Source organism: Chiroxiphia lanceolata, chromosome 32, assembly GCF_009829145.1.
Source record: "Chiroxiphia lanceolata isolate bChiLan1 chromosome 32, bChiLan1.pri, whole genome shotgun sequence".
Lineage (NCBI taxonomy): Eukaryota > Metazoa > Chordata > Aves > Passeriformes > Pipridae > Chiroxiphia > Chiroxiphia lanceolata.
Window position 1 is genome coordinate 707125 of NC_045668.1, and position 14552 is coordinate 721676.

A 14552-nucleotide genomic window follows, 5' to 3' on the forward strand; every position below is an offset into this window, starting at 1 on the left:
GTCGTGAGTAGAGGGGATGGTTGGGTGGAAATACTCCCTGGGGTGGGCGGAGCTTAATTCAAGTGGGTCCCAAGATCTGTGGAATGGTGTGCTGGGAAAGGTTATGGCAGCAGGTCCAAGCAGGAAGTCTGTAAAAGTCCAGGGAGACTCCATGTAGAAAGTCCATAAAGTCCATGGAGTCTCTAGAAAGTCCAAGCAGGAAGTGCAGGAAGTCCGTGGAGACTTCAGGAAGTCCAGGTGGAAGGTTCCAGGAAGTCTGTGGAGACTCAGAAAGTCCAGGTAGAAGATCAAGAAAGCCCATGGAGACTTCAGAAAATCCATGGAAACTCCAGGAAGTCTGTGTAGATAGTCCAGGAAGTCTATCCCACCACATCTCACCTCACCCTGACCATGGTCTCCTCCCTTTCCAGCTTTCACCTGCCCTCCCAACAGCACCTACAGCACCTGTGGCCCACCTGCCCCCCCACCTGCAACATCCCGGCTGTGCCGTCCAGCTGTGCTGCCAGCACCACCTGCGTGGACTCCTGTGTGTGCCACGAGGGCCTTGTCCTGGATGCCAACATCTGCATCCCCCCCTCCGACTGTGGTTGCGTTTCGGGGGTCTCTTCCATGGCCTAGGAGAGGAGTTCTGGGGTGATCCCACCTGCACACAGCGCTGCGTGTGCGATGCGGGCAGCGTCAGGCAGTGTGCCGGAATTCCAGCTGCAGTGAGAGGAGGAGTGTCGGGTGCAGGAGGGAATCCAGGATTGTTATCCCAAAGTTTTTGGGGTCTGCAGCGCTGTTGGAGCCACCCACTATGAAACCTTTGACAGCAGGAGGTTCATCTTCCAGGGGACATGTGTCTACCTGTTCGTTGGGTTGTGTGAAGACAACCCAAATTTGGTGGGGTTCCAGGTGTTGGTGCAGAATGGCCGCCAGGGCGACGGGCACCTGTTGGCCATTGCCGTGGTGACAGTCAAAGTCTACAACAAAACCATTGGCATCAGCAGGGAACAGCCTGGGAAAATCATGGTGAGCTCAGGAAATGGTCCTTTATCCTTCCACCACCTCCTCCCAAATCTCCTCACCCATTCATTAATGATTAAATCTGAAATGGAATTAAATCAATGTCATTTGGGTGCTCCAACTGTTGAAAACACAGTTGGAATTTGCTGTGAGACCCCAGATTTGATCCATTTTTATGGTTTTCCCCCCAGATTAATGAGTGGTTGGTCAACCTCCCACTGGGACTTGAACCGCCTCATACTCTTAAATCCAAAACTTAATTCCTTCTAATATTTAATTAAACCAATGCCATTTGGGTGCTGCGGCTGTTGAAAATAAGTTGGGATTTCCCCATCAGACCCCCAATTTGGTCCATTTTTATGGTTTTTCCCCCAGATCGATGAGCGGTTGGTCAACCTCCCATATCTCCATGGTGACAAGCAGATTGTTGTCTATCGCCACGGGCAGGACGCAGTGGTAGAGACCAACTTTGGCCTTGTTGTTACCTATGACTGGCGTGGCCATGTCACCGTGACAGTGCCCGGCGCCTTCGCCAACGCCCTGTGTGGGCTCTGTGGGAACTTCAACGGCGCTGCCAGCGACGACATGAGGATGAGCAACAGCAACATGGCATCAGACCCGGATGCCTTTGGGAGCAGCTGGAAGGTGCCGATATCCTGGGATGCACTGAGAGATCGATGGTGGAATGTTCCAGTGCCGCCACGGCGCCACGGCTGCAACAGGAGGTGTCCAGGATGGGGTGTGAGATTATGTTGGAAAAGGATGGACCCTTTGGAGCATGTCATGGCCACGTGGACGCCCAGCCGTACTTCCAGAGCTGCATCCGGGACTCCTGCCTCTTCCCAGAGCAGGAAGATGGGATGTGTCCGATCATTGCCAGCTATGCCAGCGTGTGCCAGGCTGCCGGCGTGTCCATTGGGAGGTGGAGGATGGATAATTTCTGCTGTAAGTTGGGATGATTGGAGGGGTTTTCCTTCAGCAGGATCCTCAATTCCACTCCAAATCCATGTAGGAACAACCCAGAGGTGGGAAACCAGTAGGAATCTCAGCCAAAGTCTTGGTTGGTCCCATAATCCCTGTTTCCACCCAAAGTAAACCCTTTGCAAGGAAGAAGTTGTTTTATCTGGGATCGTTTTCCCCCTAGAGTTCCAATTTCTTGGTATTGGATAAAAATTGGATTATTTAGAGGAAAACCACCAAAAATGCAAAAATAGCAGAACTGGGGCAAAGGGGTCCAGCCTAGAGGTCATGTGAGGATCCAGCATGTGAGGATCCCATTCCTTGAGGGAATGTCCCAATTTTCTCCATGAAAATGGAGAAAATTATGTGATTTAGGGGCAAAAATTCCTATTTAAGTGCATTGGGATGTTCCTTATGGATGATCATTGGATCATCGCTGGGTAGGCACTGCGTTATCATTGGATGATGTCCCTCACCGTGTCCACAAGGACAAAAACAAAGATTAGGCTAAAAACTCTGTGTTTGGTGATGTTCGTCACTGGACACACTTGAACACTGGGAAACCTCCAGGGTTTGGCTTGGGAATTTCCTGGTTCTTCACGGATCCTGTTATTTCCCAGCAGATATTCCCTGCCCTCCTAACAGCTCCTACAAGCTCTGCTCTAACACCTGCCAGCACAGCTGCGGTGCCAGCTCTGCCACATGCCGAGGGCGGTGCCGCGAGGGCTGCGCATGCCATGATGGCTTCATGCTCAGCGGGGATGAGTGTGTGCCCACAGCTCACTGCGGCTGCACCCACCACGGCGTGTACTACAAGGAGGATGAGACCTTCTACCCCACAGAGCATGAAGAGTGCCGGTGCCTCTCCAGCAGTGCTGTGGAATGCCAAAATATTTCCTGTCCTGATGGCAACCCTGGGAAGGTCGTTGATGGCATCTTCCAGTGTCCCCCGCCAGCATCTGGCACCTGCGTGGCCATGGGAGACAGTGCCTATATCACCTTCGACGGGGTGACCTTCAATGTCACCGGGTCCTGCTCCTACATCCTCAGCCAGACCTGCGCGGGTGACGTGACATCGTTTGTGGTCACAATTCAGAAGGAGGCCCATAGGAAGGGGAAGGTTTCCGGGATCCAAGCGTTGTCTGTGGAAGTCTATGGGGTCAACTTGACCTTAACCCAAGGAAAAGGGGGAGATGTCATGGTAAGGTGGCACTTCATGGGCCAGATCTCATGGATTCCCCCAAAATTGTGTTTCATTGATGGAGGGGACACCTCACCCTATCTCCAAGCCCAATCCATATTCATCCCAACTTTTTTTCAAGCAAGACCCATAAATGCATCAAAACATTGGTTGGAAGGTGTTTTCCCCACATTTCTGGTCCCACCTCCTCACTGGAGGACTCTTCCTTCCTTTCCCAGGTGAATTCAATCTCTCACCATCTCCCAGCCATCCTGGGTGAGGGGCAAATCCAGGTGTATCCCCATGGGACAGGGGTCCTGCTCCGCACTGACTTCGGCCTCATCGTCCACTACGACCTAACCCAGCACGTGACACTCACGGTCCCCCAGACCTACCTGGGCCAGCTGTGTGGCCTTTGTGGCAACTACAACGGGCAACGTGACGATGATTTCCACCTCTCCAACGGCCAACTGGCTCTGGATGCAACAGCCTTTGGATCCGCATGGAAAACCAAGGATAGGCCTTGTGAAGACACCTATCCTGCTGAGGAGTGTTCCACCTGCTCCAAGGAGAAGGTGCTGGTCCTCCAAAAACCCAACTACTGCGGCCTCCTCACGGCCCCTGAGGGGCCCTTTGGCTCCTGCCACAGCATCATTGACCCCACCCCATATTCCCAATCCTGTGTCCATAACTCTGTGTGACTGGAGGGGATACAGGTGCCCTGTGCCGGAGCATCCAGAGCTACGTCAGCATGTGCCAGGATGCTGGAGTTGCTGTGGGGGATTGGAGGACACCATCCTTCTGCTGTGAGTTTGGGGGGAAATGTCCCTGGTTTGGGGTTGGGGAGATCCCCTGGTGAGAGCCCACCTGGAGCACTGGGAGTTGGGGGGGATGTCTCTTCTTGGGTTGGGTGACAGTGGTGACACTCAGGATGTGGGATGATGGTGACGGGCTGAGCTTTAGGGTCCCTTCCAACCCAACTCAGTCCATGATTCCATGAAAATTCCAGCCCCCCCTGCCCGGCCAACAGCACCTACTCCCTGTGCACCAACACCTGCACCAACACCTGCGCCGGGAGGGCCACCACGTGTCCCCAAACCTGTGCTGAGGGCTGCCAGTGCCACCAGGGCTCCCTGTCAGACGGGCAGGGCTGCATTCCCAAGGAACAGTGTGGGTGCTTTGAGGATGGGCGATACTACAAGGTAGTTTTTCCAGGGTATTTTCCCTTTTCTCCCTATTTTTAGGCATTTACATCCTTTCCCCCTGCATTTTTCCCTATTTCTATACATTTGCATACTTTTCCCTGCACTTTTTCCTTCTTTCTCTATTTTTCTGTTTCACCTCTATTTTTCCTGCATTTTTTCCTTTTGTTCATATCTTTCTGCATTTACCTCTCTTTCCATGGCATTTCCCTTTTGTTCCCTAGTTTTATGGATTTACAGTTTGTATTACTTCCTCCCTTTTTTCCCTATTTTTATGCATTTACATCTTTATTCCCTGCATTTTTCCCTTTTCCCTAATTTCTTGTCTATTTCCCAGCATTCCCCCCCATGTTTGTCTTTCCCCCCCCCCGCATGTAATTCCTTTTTTTCTCTATTTTTAGGAAGTTTTTTCCCCTGTATTTTTCCCTATTTTATGCATTGACATCTCTTTTCATGCATTTTCGCTGCATTTTTCCATATTTTATGCATTTGTCTTTTTTTCCCTGCATTTTCCCCTTTTCCCTTATTTTTCTATTTTCCCAGTATTTCCCCCCATTTTTGCCTTTTCTGCCCTGCTTTTCAATCATTTTATTCCCGATTTTCTGCCTTTATGTCCTTCTTTCCTGCATTTTTCCTTTTTATCCCCTATTTTCATGGATTTCCCTTCCTTCCTTCCTCCCTCCTTACAGCCCCATGAGGTGGTTTTCCAGGATCGCTGCCAGCGCCGGTGCTCCTGTATCCCGGGCCAGGGCCTCACCTGCCATGACCACTCCTGCACTGAGGATGAATCCTGTGAAATTCGGGAGGGGGTCTTGGGATGTATCAACAAAAGTGAGGGAAAATGGGGGAAAAGGGGATTTTGATTTATTGGGGAAAATCCTGCAGGAAGGGGAGGCAGAGGGAACAGATCCCATCCCTGGCACTGAGGGTCAGGAATGGGGAGGTTCTTCCCATGGCTTCTCCCATCCCATGACTTTTCCCATCCCATTGTTCCTCCCCTGGTTTCTCTCATCCCATGGTTTTTCCCATGGTCTTTCCCATGTTTTTCCCATCCTATGGTTTTCTCATTCTTCTTCCCAGTTTTTTCCCAGCTCTTTGCCATCCCATGGTTCCTTCCATAATTTTTCCCATGATTTTTCCCATTCCACGATTTTTCCCATCCTGTGGTTCCTCCCATGGTTTCTCCATGATTTTCCCATCCCATTGTTTTTCCCATCCCATAGTTCCTTCCATGACTTCCCCCAAGTATTTTCCCATCATTTCCCCCAAACTGTGGCTTCTCCCAATGCTCATCCCACATTCCCCCCTCTCTCCCTCCCTTCCCAGACCCCTGCAAGTCCCTGAAGTGCCGCCAAGGAGCGGTGCCGGCCCCGTGGCTCCGAATCCCGCTGTGTCCCAGCGCTGGTGGCCACGTGCTGGGCATGGGGGGATCCCACTTCCGTACCTTTGACGGGCTAGAATTCGACTTCCAAGGAACCTGCACCTACACCATGGCCGAATCCCATGGGAATGACCCCAGGCTGGAGCCCTTTAGGGTGGAGGCCAGGAGTGACATCCGGGGCGGGATCAGATCCGTGTCCTATGTCTCCGTCGTCAACATCGACGTCTATGGACAACGCGTGTCCTTCCACCATAACGAGGACGGGAAAGTCCGGGTGAGCTGGGGGGAAAGAGGAGAAATCTGAGATTTTTCCCAACTTTTTGCTTTATCCAGTACTTCCCAACATCCTCCTTCACCTGGCCAATGGTTCACACAGCACCAGTGTCGTTTTGGGATAAATCAGTCAGACTGGGAGGTGGATTGTTGAAATTTTGGGATGTTTTGGGGATAAAATGTTGGGAATAGAGTACTTGGATAGTCAGGAACAGAATATTGGTATGTGCCAGGAATAAGATGTTGGGATAAATTGGGAATATGGGTTTGGGTATGTTGGGAATAAAATATTGGGATGTGTCAGGAATAAAATGTCGGGATACAGTGGGAATAAAATGTGGGAATAGAATATTTGGATATGTCAGGAACAGAATGTTGGGATAGGCTGGTGTCATGGTTTGAGAATAAGATTTTGGGATTTATTGGGAATAAAATGTTGGGATATGCCTGGAATAAAATGCTGGGGTATGTCTGGAATAAAACATTAGGATATGCCAGGAATAAGATGTTGGGATGAGGGAATAAAATGTTGGGCTGCGTTGGGAATAAGATGTTGGGATAAATTGGGAATAAAATGTTGGTGTATCTAGGGAATAAAATAGTAGGATATTTCAGGAATAAGATGTTGGGATGCCTCAGGAATAAAATACTGGGGGGGGTTTTTGGGATAAAATATTTGCATATGGTAGGAATAGAATGTTGGGATAAAATACGGCAGGAATAAAAATATTGGGATATGTGATGTGTAAACATTGGGGTATGATGGGATTTAATGTTGGGAACGTGCTGTGAAAAAGAATTGGGATATGTGGGAAATAGAATATGGGAATGAAATGCTGGTGGTGTTGAATCCAACCCTGGGATACCTGGGAATGCTGGCAGGTGAACGGGGAGCTGGCCCTGCTCCCAGTGTTCCTGGTGGATGGGAGGCTCCGTGTCCATCCCAGCGGGCTCCGCGTCACCCTGGACACAGATTTTGGGCTCCGTGTCTCCTACGACTGGAACTGGCATCTCTTCATCGACCTCCCCAGCAGCTTCTTCGACCACGTCCGTGGCCTCTGTGGGAACTTCAACCTGCAGCCCCTGGACGACATCCCGAGGCTGTGACAACATCCCTGCCCTGGGGCCTGGGCCAGGGGCTGGAGAAGCTCGACCCCGACGCCCAGGATCCCCTTTGTGTTGGGATCACTGTGATGGGGAGTGCCCAGTGTGTGAGGAGAAGGAGCTTTGGGGTGGGAACAGCTACTGTGGGATCATCAAGAAGTCCTTCCAGGGGCCCTTCCGGGCATGTCATGCTGTGGTGAAGCCCCAGGAGTTCTTTGGCAGCTGCCTGGCCGAGCTGTGCCGGAGAGCGCGGAGCGAGGCAAGTCCTGTGCCGGGTGCTGGAGACTTACGCGGCCACGTGCCAGAGGAGTGGGGCGACCGTGGGCGACTGGAGGACACCAGCAGGATGCCGTAAGGGATGGGGGTGCTTTGCGGTCCAGCTCCTAAAACCTATCTGGTTTCATTCCAAATCCCCTGAATCCTCCAATTCCATCCCCAATTCCCTTCATCCAACCTAAAATCCCCTTGGTTTCTCCCCAGATCCCTGGTTTTGCCCCAAAACTACTTAATTCCACCCAAAATCCCCCAAATATCACCAAAAATCCCTTAATTCAACCCCAAAATCCCTTAATTCCTCCTAACCCTGCCCCCAATCTCACCAAAATCCTCCAGAGTTCACACAAAATTCCCTGAATTCTACCTAAAATTCCCAAAGACCCCTCTAAGACCCTCCCTGACCCCCTCTAGACCCCCAGAGGCCCCAGGCCCCCCAGAGCCCCCCCTTTTCATGGGGTCCATCTCCCAGGCCTTAGGGGTCTGAGGGGCCACTTGGCGGGCACTTCAGGTCCTGGGGGCATTTTTGGGGCACTTTTTGAGCAGTGAGATCCATCTCAGTGTGAACCCCTCAAATTCCTCTTCTGGAAGTTCTCCAGAACCTTCTCCTGGTGCTCCAGACTCTGCTCCTTGTGACCCAGACCCCATCCTGTGGTCCCAGACCCCTTCCCACATGTCCCAGATGCTGCTGCCTGTTCCCACACCCTTCGCACATGTCCCAGACCCCATCTCACTTGTCCAAGACCCCATTCCCTGTTTCCTAGACCTCCTTGCATGTCCCAGCCCCATCTTGCATGGCCCAGACCCTTCCTACATGTTCCAGACCCTGTCCTGCCTGTTCCCAGCCCCCATCCCTTGTATCCCAGACCCCTTCCCACATGTCCCAGCCCCCATCCCACACTTCCTAGACTTTCCTCCTCATGCTCCATACCCTTCTCCTGGTTTCCAGACCCTTTCCCACCCCTCCCATCAGATGCTCTCCACTCTCTCCATCCCTCATCCCAGTTCTCTCCCTCCCCAGCCTCCCTTGCCCTGAGAACAGCCACTATGAGCCGTGTGGCACCGCCTGCCCAGCCACCTGCTCGACCCGGATGCTCCTTCCTCGTGTGCCCTGCCGTGCGTGGAGTCCTGTGTGTGTGACCGCGACCACGTGCTGAGCGCCGGGCACTGTGTTCCTGTGTCCCACTGCGGCTGCCACCGCGCCGGGCGCTACCACCGCCCGGTGAGGAGTTCTGGGGGGGACCCCTTGTGCCGCTCCTGGTGCCGCTGTGACCCAGAGCTGGGCATGGTTGTGTGTGAGGAGGCCAGGTGTAAGTCAGGTGAGGTGTGTGCCGTGGTGGAGGGCTTCAGGAAGTGCGTGGCCACCAACCGCTCCATCTGCGTGGCCACGGGGGACCCCCACTACACACTTTTGATGGGCACCGCTACGACTTCATGGGCACCTGTGTGTACCTGCTGGCCGGGCTGTGCTCCCCTGACCCACCCTCGTGCCCTTCAATGTCACCGTGGAGAATAACCACCGTGGGAACAAGCGGGTGTCCTTCACCAAGGTGGTCACCTGGAGGTGTTCAATGTGAGCCTCAGCCTCAGCCAGGAGCACCCCAAGAAGGTCAAGGTAGGGGAGAGGCAGGGGATGGGAGGGGGGTTCAGTCATTCCATGGGTTTAGGAGGGGCTGAGGTCATTGTGTGGCATTTGGGGGAGGTTCAAGGTCTTTGCATGGTCTTCAGGTTGGTTTCAAGGTCATCACATGACACCTGGGGGGGGGGTTCAAGGTCTTTTTAAGGTGTTTAGGTGGGTTTCAAGGTCACTGTATGGTGTTATGTTGGGTTTCAAGACCACTATATGGTCTTCAGGTTCCTATGCCATCCAGGTTCCCTTCAAGCCCATCCCACACCCTCTGGATGGTCTCCAAGTCCATCCTTTGACCTCCTACCCACAGGTGGATGGCGTCCTGCTGGACCTGCCCTTCTCTCACCCCTCCACGAGCTCCGGGTGTCCCTGCGGGGTGTCCACGGCTTCATCAGCACGGCCTTTGGCGTCACCGTCACCTTCGACTGGCACAGCTACGCCCGCGTGATCCTGCCCAGTACCTTTGCCGGCGCCGTCTGCGGCCTCTGCGGCAACGCCAATGGAGACCCCACGACGACTTTGTCACCCACCAGGGCCACCCTGCCCACAATGAGACCCACTTTGGGGAAACTGGAAGGTCTCCGAGGTCCCTGGGTGCTCCCCAGGGTGCACCGAGGGCTGCCAGGGGTGCAGCAACACCAACGCCGCACCTACCGCGGGGACAAGCACTGTGGGGTCCTGGTGAAGAAACGGGGACCCTTGGCCACGTGCCACGAGGTCATTGACCCCGCCCCATTCCTGGAGGACTGTCTGTTTGACGCGTGTCTCTTCGACGGCCACCACGACGCCGTGTGCCAGGCCGTGGGCGCCTACGTCAGCGCGTGTCAGAGCCGCGGCGTGGCCGTGGGGCCCTGGCGCACACACGCATTCTGCAGTATGGGGCATGGGGCTACAGAGGGATTTGGGATGTCCATGGGGGCTTGGGGTGTCCACAGGGGGTTTTGGGGTGTCCATGGAGGTTTGGGGTCTGCAGGAGAGTTTTGGATTGTCCACGACAGTTTGGGGTCTGCATGGGGCTTTTGGGGTGTCCAAAAGGGTTTTGGGGTATCCACAGGGGTTTTGGGGTGTGAATGGGGTTTTTTCGGTGTCCATGGGGGTTTAGGGTCTACATGGGGAGTTTTAGGTTGTCCATGAGGTTTTCAGGGTGTCCAGAATGGTTTTGGGGTGTGAATGGGGAGTTTCGGGATGTGAATGGCGGAGTTTTGGAGTGTGAATGGCAAGTTTGGGTTGTCCATGGGGGTTTTGGAGTGTGAATAGGGGTTTTGGGGTGTCTGTGGGGTTTTGGGGTGTGAATGGGAATTCTGTGTCTGCATGGTGGTTTTGGGGTGTCCGTGGGGGTTTCATGATCTGCATGGGAGGGTTTTGGGTTGTCCATGGGGCTTTTGGGGTCTACATAGAGAGTCTTGGGTTGTCCATGGGAGGTTTTGGATCTGCTCTAGGGGGTTTGAGGTTTGTTGGGGGAGTCTTGGGGTCTGCATGGGGAGATTTAGGGTGTCCATGGAGAGGGGTTGGGTTGTCCATGAGGGTTTGGAGTGTCCACAGTGGTTTTGGTGTGTAAATGGGGAGGTTTTGGGTGTCTACAAGGGGTTTTGGGGTCTACATGGGGAATTTTGGGGTGTCCAGGAGAGGTCTTGGATCTGCACAAGGGGGTTTGAGGTTTGCATGGGAGGTTGTGCAGTTCAGGCAAGGGAGGTTTGGGGTGTACATGGGGGGTTTGGGGTTCACACATGGGATTTGGGGGTCTGCACAGGGAGACTTGGGTGTCCATGAGGGTTTTGGGGTGTCTGTAGAGCTTTGGGGGGTTGCAGGGAAATTTCTGGGTCTCCATGGAGTTTTGGAGGGTTGTAGGGTTTTTTTGGGGTGTCCATGAGGGTTTTTGGGTGACCATGAGGGTTTTGGGGTGTCCATGGGGGTTTGGGGCATCCCTGGGAGTTTGCAGATTGTTTTTGGGTGTTCATGAGGGTTTGCAGGGGGAGGGCTGTGTCCATGGAGGTTTGTGGGTTTTTGGGTGTCCATGGGAGTTTTGTGGTTCTCAAGGGATTTTTTGGGTGTCTATGAGGGCTTGGGGGTTTTGTAGAATTTTTTTGCAGTGTCCATAGGGGTTTGGGATTTTTTTGGGTGTCCATAGGAATTTGGGGAGTCCATGGGGTTTTAGGGTGTGGGGGTTTGGGTTTTTTTGGGTGTCCGTGAGGGTTTTGTGGTGTCCATAGGGGTTTGAAGGTTTGCAGGGAATTTTCTGGGGTGTCCATGGGGGTTTGGGTTTTGCATGGGGTTTTTGGGGTGTCCATGTGGGGTTTGGGGGTTTTTTGCTTGTCCATATGTGTTTGTGCTCCTCACCCCTCTCCCCTCCCCGCAGGCCTGTGTGCCCCCCGAACGAGCACTACGAGCTGTGTGGCCCCCCCTGCCCCCCGACCTGCCAGGACGAGTCCGGCCCGCCGTCCTGCCCCGAGCCCTCCCCGTGCTCCGAGGGTGTTTCTGCGATCCCGGTTATTTCCGAAGCGGGGATTCCTGTGTCCCGCTATCCCAGTGCGGCTGCACTCTGGAGGGTCGTTATTACCCCCGGGGGGCGCAGTTCTACCCCTCCCCGTCCTGCACCCAGCGCTGCGTGTGCTCCAGGGGGGGCACGTGGAGTGTGAGCCCACCCCGGGGTGCCCCCGGGCCAGGAGTGCGGGGTGCGAGACGGGGTCCTGGGGTGCCACCCCCGCAGCGCCTGCGGGCACTGCCAGCTCCTGGGGAGGGGCACCTACAGCACCTTCGGGGGACAACTGGGGGCTTCGGGGGGTCCTGCACCCTCCCGCTGCTGGAGATGGACGCGGGGGACCCCGAGGAGGGGCGCAGCCCCTCAGGGTGGCCCTGGAGCAGTACGAGGGGGAGGTGAGGAGGGTGACGGTGACGGCACAGGGGATGACGGTGGCCATGGACAGGGGACAGCGTGGGAGGTCACGGTGAGTGCGGGGCGGGGAAACTGGGTTTGGGGGGGGGCAAGTCCCGGTTTAGGGTGGAAAACCTTGGGTTGGGGAAGAGACTTGGGTTGGGGGCACAAACCCTGGAGTTGAGGGTTGCAAGTCCTGGTTTGGGGGAAAAAAAACCTGGTTTTGGGGGGAGAACACCAGTTTTTGGGGGAAAAAGAGGATGGAAATGGGGTTGGTGGGCCAGCGGCAGGCAGGAAAGGGCTGTTTGGGGTAAAACCTCTGACTTTGGGGTGCAAGCCCTGGTTTGGGGTTAACCCCCCCTTTTTTTTTTTTTTTGATGTATAAACCCTGTCTTTTGGTGTGCAAACCCTGTTTGAGGGGGATGCAAGCCCTACTTTTGGGTTATAAACCCTTTTTGGTGGGGGGTACAAACCCTGGTTTTGGGATGAAAACCCTATTTTTGCGGTTATAAATCCTGTTTTTGAGGTACAAACCGTATTTCTTTGGGATTATAAACCTGTCTTTGGTGTATAAACCGGGTTTTGGGGTATAAACCGCAATCTTGGCATTTTAAACCATGGGGTTTGGGGTAGAACTGCTATATATGGGGTATAAATCCTATTTTTTGGGGGGTATAAACCCTGTTTGGGGGGATGCAAACCTGTTTTGGGCGTTTAAACCTATTTTTAGGATTATAAACCCTGCTTTTTGGGGTACAAACCCCAGTTGTGGGTCTGCAAACCCTATTTTGGGGGATTCCCCCTTTTAGGCTCCAACCCCCCCTTTGCCCCCCCAGGTGGACGGCGAGCGCCACGTGCTCCCCCTGTGGCTTGGGGGGGGCTCCCTGGGGGTCACCCAGGTGGGGTCCCACCGGCTGCTCCACGTGCGGGGGGGGCCCAAAATCCTGTACGACGGCGATTCCTACGCGGTGCTGACACTGCCTCCCGCGCAACAACCCCCACGCGGGCTCTGCGGAGACCCCAAAATTTTGGGGACGCCCCCCGAACTGCACACACCGGACCCTGCGGGGACCCCCCGTGCCCCCCGGGGCGCTGCGCGGTGCTGGCGGACCCCGCGGGGCCCTTCGGGGGGTGTCACCGCGCGGTGCCCCCGGGCGCACCTGGACACGTGCGAGTCCAGGTGTGCGCGGGGGGGGGCGGAGGGGGCGATCCCTGCCCGCATTCAGGGATACGCGGCCGCGTGTCAGGCGGCGGGGGGGGAACCGAGAGTGGCGCGAGGAGACGGGATGTCGTGAGTACACGGGAGGACGGGGTGGGAATTTGGGGTTGGGAGTTTTGGGGCTAGGAGTTTTGAGGGTTGGGATATTTTGGGGGGGGGATAGCAGGAATTTTGCAGTGTGAATTTGGGGCTGGGGATTTTGGGGATAGCAGGAGTTTGGGGATTGGGAATTTTGGTGTTAGGATTTTGGGGGTCGGGAATTTTGGGGGTGGGAATTTTGGCTTTGGGAATTTGGGGGGGGGCAGGAATTTTGGGGCATGGGAATTTTGGAGGTTGGGGATTTGGGGGTCAGGGATCTGGGATAGCAGGAATTTTGGGGTTGGGAATATGACCCCATTGAGCCCTTGGCCCCAGGTGCCCTCGGTGACCCCTCTGTCTCGCCCCCAGCCCTGCTGTGCCCCCCCGCTCCCAGTACCAGCTCTGTGCCCGCACTGTGCCCGCACCTGCGCAGGTGTGTCGGCCCACCCCCCTGCAGCGGGCGGTGCTTCGAGGGCTGTCAGTGCTCTGAGGGGCTCCTTTTCGACGGCGCCCGCTGCGTCCCCCGGGGAACTGCGGCTGTCCACCAAGGGCGGTACTTCAGGTGGGTGTGGCCCAGTGCCTCCCAGTCCCGGCCAGTTCAGTCCCAGCCTGGGTTCCCAGTTTTCCAAGTTGATCCACTCCCCGTCACTGCACCCCCAGTGTCCCTTATATCTCCCAGTATGCTCTAGTTTCCTCCCAGACCCTTCCAGTCCCCCAGTTCCCTCCAGTGTGCCTGCTCAGTATCCCAGTCTGTCCCAGTAATCCTACAGTCTCTTCTAGCCATCCCCAGTTGATCCCACTCCCCTCGGTGTGCCACTGTCCCACTTCCTCCCAGTACATCCCAGTTGCCTCACAGTGCATTCCAGTCCTTCCCCACTATCCGCCTGGTGTTCCCAATCCCTCCAGTTTTTCTCTGTCCCCCTCACCAATGGCTCCTAATTATACCAGTACCACCCAGTGTTTTTCCCACCATCCCCAGAATGTCCCAAAACCCCAGTGCCTCCCATCATTCCCAGTGTGCCCTAGAAAGTCCCAGTCCCCAGAATGTCCCACTGTCCTTCCCAGTGTCCCCAGTGTCTCAAGAATATCCCCAGTATCCCAACGTCTCCACCAGCATTCCTAGTATCCCCAGAATGTCCCCATGTCCCCCAATGTCTCCAGAATGTCCCAGTGTCCCCAGTGCCTCTCCCAGCATTCCCAGTGTCCCCAGTGCCTCCCCCAGCATTCCTAGTGTCCTCAGCAGGTCCCAGTCCCCCTAAGTGTCGCCATGGGGGGGATGGGGATGTGGGGGGACATGGACCATGACACCTCACAGCACCATCATCCCTATTTTTTGACCACTTTTTACTACTTTCCCCCCCTTTTTCCCTGGAAA

General features: G+C 54.9%; 1 protein-coding gene across 1 annotated transcript; it reads left to right on the forward strand.

Moving 5' to 3' along the window:
- The first annotated feature begins 165 nt into the window (after positions 1 to 165).
- Positions 166 to 13667, forward strand: LOC116779893 (IgGFc-binding protein-like). The gene is given in 17 exon segments (XM_032674388.1): positions 166 to 279; positions 411 to 1011; positions 1381 to 1950; positions 2586 to 3166; positions 3385 to 3844; positions 5674 to 6002; positions 6884 to 7104; positions 7314 to 7456; positions 8431 to 8781; positions 8784 to 8867; positions 8870 to 8935; positions 8938 to 8993; positions 9366 to 9889; positions 11365 to 11494; positions 11536 to 11640; positions 12717 to 13171; positions 13547 to 13667. Coding segments are annotated over 15 exon segments (3894 nt in total). The 5' UTR covers positions 166 to 279; positions 411 to 1011; positions 1381 to 1682.
- The last annotated feature ends 885 nt before the right edge of the window (positions 13668 to 14552 follow it).